The sequence below is a fragment of the Micropterus salmoides genome, unplaced genomic scaffold (assembly GCF_014851395.1).
Source record: "Micropterus salmoides isolate LMB-PRFRI ecotype aquatic unplaced genomic scaffold, ASM1485139v1 Ms_hic_scaffold_15, whole genome shotgun sequence".
Lineage (NCBI taxonomy): Eukaryota > Metazoa > Chordata > Actinopteri > Centrarchiformes > Centrarchidae > Micropterus > Micropterus salmoides.
The window spans coordinates 17,916,487-17,923,663 of record NW_024040596.1 but is presented as its reverse complement, the minus strand read 5'-3'; the positions used below and the strand labels follow the sequence as shown (position 1 = coordinate 17,923,663).

The 7,177-nt window shown below is 41.7% G+C and overlaps 1 protein-coding gene and 1 long non-coding RNA gene across 2 annotated transcripts in view; one reads left to right on the top strand and one right to left on the bottom strand.

Annotated features, from left to right (window-relative positions):
- LOC119903684 (collagen alpha-2(IV) chain-like) overlaps positions 1-5,229 on the bottom strand; it is a 52,103-nt gene extending 46,874 nt beyond the window's left edge. Inside the window, exon 1 of the mRNA XM_038719907.1 lies at positions 5,158-5,229. Coding sequence (XP_038575835.1) covers positions 5,158-5,229 — 72 coding nt within the window. The remainder of the gene's footprint in view (positions 1-5,157) is intronic.
- Positions 5,230-5,428: 199 nt separating this feature from the next.
- On the top strand, positions 5,429-6,184 carry LOC119904235. The gene is made up of 3 exons (XR_005444671.1): positions 5,429-5,676; positions 5,886-6,006; positions 6,102-6,184. It is a non-coding gene; the product is annotated as an uncharacterized LOC119904235 (long non-coding RNA).
- The last annotated feature ends 993 nt before the right edge of the window (positions 6,185-7,177 follow it).

Below are 7,177 nucleotides of genomic sequence, written 5' to 3'. Positions count from 1 at the left end.
ATTATGTTTTTAAGCATCAGACTCAACATTCAGGCAATAAGAGATATAATTTAACCAACATCCATGAACAGCTGCGTTCATTGTAGATTTTTTTTTTTTTTGGCAAAACCACAACATCATGCAAAACACAATCTGTTATCTGCAGCGATCTTTTACCATCTGACAAACCATAACAACCCTGACTGACCTGCTGATACAACATCAGTTAAGGAACACTCAGTTCTGCAGTGTGGTATAAAAGATCAGCTATTCAATTGAGCCTCAGATTCTATCTTTATTTAATTTGGATTGGAACAAACTGTATTTTTCTTTCAATGTGCTGTATTTTTGAGAAACAAAAATAAGACACAAAATACAAGGAAGAGGAGAAAAACTCACGTAACTCTTACTTACATGTTAATGACTTAGAAAGAGAATAAGTCATGCAGCTAGGTCTGTTATGTTGACAGGAATAAAGCAAACACTGATGTTTATCTGAAAAGATCAACCTCTACATGTGTATTTATTTTAGAGGAACAAGAGGGGCACTTCTATGGCATAAATAGTGCATTTTGATTGTTGCCATTAGTATTTTTTTTTTTTTTACACATAAAAAACCCTTTCCTAAACTTTCCATGCAAAGTTCCATGTTTATGTAACGCAGGAGCAAGAGAGGGTTTGTTGATTTCTGTGTAAGATCCTCAGAAACATCCGAAGACTTTCACCGGAGCTCAGGCTAGAACAAAAGCAGCAATATTTCCAGGTAAAGCAAGAAAAAAACTTTTTTATACAGTATGAACAACCAACCACTGATAAGTAATTTTGACATCTGAGAATTATTACTGTATGTAGTCAGACAATCAAGTATGGGATACAGCTAATAATCACTGTAAACATATGCATTGAGAAAATTATAAAGAATGTGGTAGCTTCTTAAAATATGAAGGCTTTAAAATTGCACTGGTGGGCATCCTGGTGCACTGGCAGTTAAAGATGTGTACCATGTACCCACAACCTAGTTCGATTTCCAGCCACACTGTCAAATGAAAACAAAAATGCCATAGAAAATCTCCATATGAGCTGGCTACGTTTTGAGTCAATTCATAATGTATCAATAAGATGCAGTAACCTAGACTAAACCAAGTATTGCACACGCAAAGACTCACAGAGGCAAGTCGCATAGGAACAGTTGAAGCAGTTACTTTTTTATATTGGAGACTAATGCGTGAACAATGCAAACCTTAATTTTGCAGGTCCTGTAAGGTAACACAAACACAAAGTAGCCACAGACCTAAATATTGTCTGGAAGGGTTATAATAAAGTAGTCAAGCCATTTGCTTTTTACGGAGGCCTTGGCTTAACACTGTTCTTTAGTCTTGCTCCTGTCCGTTGTATCTAAAACAGGACCATAAGAGTGAAGCTTTTCAAGGCAAAAACTGAGAACCGCTGAAGAAAGAGTCATCCAAAACTTCACTCTTTGCCTCACGTGGACCAATACAAAGTCATAAATCTAACAATGCCATCATCACTATCTTTATTATCCTCCAGCAGTTGGACATTTTGGCAGCAGCAGGTGGAAGTGCAGGTCAGAGACCAGGGAGTGAGACGAAAAGATTTGCTACGGGGTATCATCTCTGACTTCGACCCACATTCCTCCACTTCTGGGGCTCATAACCTCGTCAGCTCCTTCCCTCCCTCTCTCTCCTCTGGCAGCGTTCCCTTTACATCCCCTCAATCACTCCTCACCTCCCACGTCCCTGACAGACAGTTGTATCCATTACACCATCTCCGTCCAAACCACAAATGACATTTATGACTCACCAATTTCATAGTTTAACTGCTAAATTGCACTTTCACCATAACAATACACTTTGGGGAAGTAACCGAAGTTGAGTCTCAAGGTAGTTAATGTACAGAAAATATTAGCGTGGGACAAAAGAAAGTGGTTTATGTGTGAAAAGTAAAATGCGGCTGTGACAAATCTAAATGAAATGCCTTCCCGATGATGCTTGGACCACAGGGAATTGAAAAGGGCTTTACCATACTTAACCACTGTTTAATCCTCTCCTCACTTGGCACAGACAGGGAAATCTCACAAAGAAACACACACAGGCGGAAAGTGGGGCATACCTGCCACACTACTTGAGTATCAAGGTCAGGGGAGATTTATCTTTGCAACCCAGAGACGCCTGTCAAAATACAGGGACACAAACACAATCACAACTCTTCCAAATGTAGGCATTTTTACAACGCTGGGGGACAGGGGTCAGGCAGGTTGTGCCTTCCCAGGCTGCATTGCTTGGTTGGTGGCCAGTCAGGATAACAGGGTCAGCTGTTGTCTCTGTAGGGGGTGATGGGGAGGAGGCTGGTCTACAGGATCAGGCCTAGACCAAACTACGAGCAGCCTTGTCGGCACTTTGGGCAGTGTGACCCTCAGATCAAGTGTTGATAATGATTCTAAGCTTTCAACAGACAATATACACACATTCCTCAGGTTGCACAGGGATTAACAGCTCTCAGTGCTGCTTCCTCCCTGGGGTTCACCCTGTCCTGGGACATCGTGGCCAAGCTGGGAGCAGGAACCTGGCAGCACAGAGAAACTCGCCTTTCCCATCCAACATCCCACACACAACTCTCACTCGAGGAATCTGCTAATCTGCCCTTCCTCCTCCTCCTCCTCCTCCTCCTCCTCCTCCTCCTCCTCCTCTAGGAATTACAAATGACTCATTCTGACCAGATTAAATGACCGCCAAGGGAGAGAAACTGTATTCTGTTGATATTATATAAACAGCCGGGAAATTCACTCAGGATCAAATGATGCAGTGAAAAAAATGGGAACAAAGGTCTACAAAGATCTAAACAGTTGCTTGTTGCTTCATCCTTAAATGAAAAAAAAAGTATATAGAGGCTAAAGGGAAGGCAATATTTATCTCATCATTATTGCCATGCTAGGCTCAGGGTATTCACATTTGTGTATGCTTATATGCATTAGTGGTTGACCGGGAATTGCTTCAACTGTATATCCACTCCTGGCCTTAGTTTAGCCCCACTGATTGTGAAGGAGCCCAGACAGGAGGCTCTGATACTCACTCAATGTCATGACTCTGTGTATGTGGAGACAAAGAAGATATAAACACAGCTAAGCGACTCGGAGACATCGGCCAAACACTGATTTCTTTTACCGGAGTCACATTTATGAAGAGGAGGGTTAACTATGATGTATTTCAGCTTTACTATATGTCATTGTTCTGGATATAACTCATAAGGGAAGCCCCTTTCTGTTCAAAGTGCAGCTTTGGATGAAAACCCCTGACAGGATAACAAACTTCCTGTTGGCGGACCTCCCACGGGTGGATGGGAAAATATGCAGCTCCGAACAATAAATCCAGAAAGTTGACGTACTCCGATTTTGTGTGTCATCTGATCAGTGACAAGATGTTCAGCCAGATATACAACTCCTAACCCATTCTCCCATCTGTCCAGATGTCCTACGTCTGTCTCTTGTGTGCACTTCTAAATCCAGGGAGGCAGTGGATAAAAGTTGCCTCTGCTGCTTTATTTAACCTGATATGGGCGCTCAACATCATAGACTTATATCTTTAGCAGCTCCCTTAATCAAATTAATAAATAATAAGCCACATTATGTTTTGTGGATAAAACACATGATAACGCTATAGGTTCCCTTGTGAGGTGTTTTCATTTATTTGAAACATCATACATTGCTCTATTGAGCAATAATACTAACTGATTAAAAGCCTGTTCTTCCTCATGTTAACGCTTTTTACAGTCCACCAATGTTTCCTCTCTGTCACCTGGATTTCTGTTACTCTTGTGTGAGAAATATTTCCGCCGCAAAATCTGCCCACGCTTCAAAATAAATCACCACATCTGACAAGCCTCTCAGCAGAAGCTGACCACTGTAGAGGTTGCATCTCAGCATGCATTAACATACAGAGCAGCAAGCCTCTAAACTGTTCCCAGGGGAGACATGAAGCACCAGGTTTTCTCCTCCACTGCTCTTTTTCTTTAAACTCGTTCATGGATTATCTACTCTTAAATAGGGAAACTGGATCTAGGAAAGTATCCAAAAGGTGCCAGCTCCTTCTTCTTGTCGGATAACACCTAGTGTAGCTGTTAAATTGCCATTTGCCCTGATATGGCTTTAATATTATTGTGAGTAGTCCCACACCAACAGCTGGCCTTGTGTTACCTTATGGTTCCCATTAATTCCACACAGTGAGGTAAAGAAATACAATTTTGGGAAATGACAGCACTTCTTTGGGAATTAGTAATTTGGTTGAATGCATAGTGGATACAGTAAAGCTAGTTACACTTATAAGCCTTTATAAGTTATAAGTGGACATTGTTCTAAACGTTTATGGTAAAATTCCTCAGATTCCTTAAATTTAGATTTCTAAACTTGTTTCTTGTCGAACATCAAACATTCTGATTTGCAAACTGAGAGTAGAGTTACAAGCTCTGTCAGTTATATCCACAGGAATATCAGGAAAAGCTTTTACTGTAATTATCTCCCTGATGACTGTTAATATCATCGATATTAATTCATTTGTGATGAGGTAAATCACCAACAGCAACAGTGGGGAAACAGGACAATCTGATGACTGGACTGGAAGAAGACGACCATAAGAGCATACACTGTTTGTCTCTATTCTAAAGAGAATAGAGACTTAACTAAACATACAAATGATTGAGGGCATGCACATCCCTGTCTTCCTCACACCTCGCTAACACTCATGCTAACTTCAGCTACTGTAGGCACTCTGCCCCACCCTCTCGCTCTCTCTCTCCTCTCCAGCAGAAGTGAAGGAGGCTGGACTGGGAGCAGATTCAACTCTAAGTATTTAGAACTGCTTGACTGTTTGAGAGACTGACCAACAAGAAGTGTATTACAAACATCTGAAATAACGAAAAACAGAGTTTGAAACACTGAAATGTGTCTATTTTAACGACTACAGCAGTATTGTGTATGAGCACACTTAATGATTTATTTAAACAGACAAATCAGACAAAACAGCTAGTTGCTCACAGGATACTTGTGTACATGCCTCGCCTAAATACCCAAAGAAAGTCTAAAATCATCCTCAGAAAGTGATATTTTCTGCACAAGTAGGCTATAGTTTTAAGCTCCCCACAATGTTAGATGCTTCATCCACTCACCTCAGCCCCTGCCAGGTCTACACTTGAGTAGAGAGCCGCCAGCAGTAACAGGGTGCCGCACGGTAACAGCATCGCGGCGGTGCGCAGTGGAAACCAACTGTGTGCCCAACTGTGCAGAGTGCCCACAAACAACCACCTGTTTCTTGTCTTCTTTCTTCAGGTATTTCACGGTTTATCGGCAGAGCGCGGGCAGCACGTTTGGCCGCATCTTTGTCCGAGACGTTATGAGGTTCTGATCAATGCAACTTGGTCTAGTTTCTGCTGCACCACACCCCCCTCCCAAAACGACCACCCTCACCCATGCAAACGGACTCAACCCTGCTGTTACAAACACTTTGACTTTTCTCGGTAAGGAGAGGGACTACACGGCACACTTTGGTGTTTTTGTGAGAATATTTGAGCAGGTTTTGGCGCCACAGGTACCTGTTCTGAAACTTTTCAGCTCGGAAACGCGCGCATCTCTTCCCCTGCGATATCCATTTCCTTCACCTTACCATCGCGCGCACGCCAGGGGTGACTGTAAGTAATGTAGTTCATCAAACTGGTGGCAAATTATTGACATTAATTCGTGAATTTATCATTGCAACTGTTCCACAAGAGCAGTTCCATGCGGAGCACACTGTGAAATAATTATTTACAGCAGATAAGCTATAGTGAAAATAATATAGTTGTAAATATATTTAGACAATAACCAAATGAGTGGAGAGTGATTATTGACGTTGCCTCAGGTCAGGTAGTCATGCTGTAGAAGTGTATCGACAAGTGAAACAGCGGTGTGGAACTGAAGCTTGCGCTCCGCATGAGTGGGACCATGCAAGAACAACACAACAGAGGACTGAAGAATCTGAGGTAAGCAGAATATGGGCGCTTTTCACTGCAAAACATTACAACAGTATTACGTGTTTAATCGAAATTATTTACGCTGTCATTTTCACTGACTACAGGCTGCTACTTCTGTGCCTCTCCATCGCCATCCTTGCCTCCGGAGTGCACGCGGTAAGTTTTCTCTCCCACGTGTTGTTGGTATTTGCTTGTATGCCTTTAAAGGCAAACTCAGCTTGTTGACAATTAAGGTTTAAAAATGAACCTGATGGTGTTTCCAGGCTTGGTTTTACTTTCTTGTAACTGCTGGCAGGCTCACGCAGACTGTGGGAGTGTCTGGTTTGGGGAGTTCCTCCAGTAGGAGGGTTCTTGGCTTCACATGCTGGTAAACAGCAGCAAAGCTCAAAACAGTTTCTTGTGAAATTGTGTTTCCTGCCTACTCATGTTGCAATTTTAAATTGTTGAAATTAGGACATTCATTCTGTTTTGCTTTGACAAAATGTATACACAGAACAGAAATGGGGGTTGATGTAGGGCTACAAGAAGTTGTGCTTTGCTTGACCCTTGACCTGGCAGGGGTGTGGGGTCAGGACCTTTGCAGGCATGATGATGAGTTGTTGAGCTCTATGAGCATGAGTTTGTCATGGTGTGCTTATGTGTTACAAATTAACTTAAACCAGTACTCTCCTTAATGAGAAAGGCCTGTGCCACATTCTTGTATGTCATTCTGGTTGTCAGTCTAACATTTCCCACTATTTAAAGAAACAAAGATACATTATTACAAGACAAAACAGTAGACACATAAACTGTACTTACCTCAGCATCATGACACTAAAAGTCAGGGAAAAGAAGATTTAAAGATCTGAATCTTTACAGAATCCGTGTAAAGTTGTGATTTGGAGTTAAAGGTTTTTTTTTCAAATCTCTCTTAAAGCAATACTCACAAACCCAAAGGTACATTGCAAGAGTTGCTAGTGCAGTAATCACTCCTCAAGTGATCCTTTCCTAGCAGAACTCTACTGTAAGAAATGGTGGTCAAACCCCACAGTCCTTATTCTTTCCAAAGAGCTTTTCTGAAGTTCAACTGAAGTTAATATGAGGTTTCATCAGGCTCAGTTAGACAAATAAAGTATCCTCCCAAGGTTTCAGTCTTTTTAGTATGAAATTCCCTCTTTGTGTTACCATCCATACACTGTAG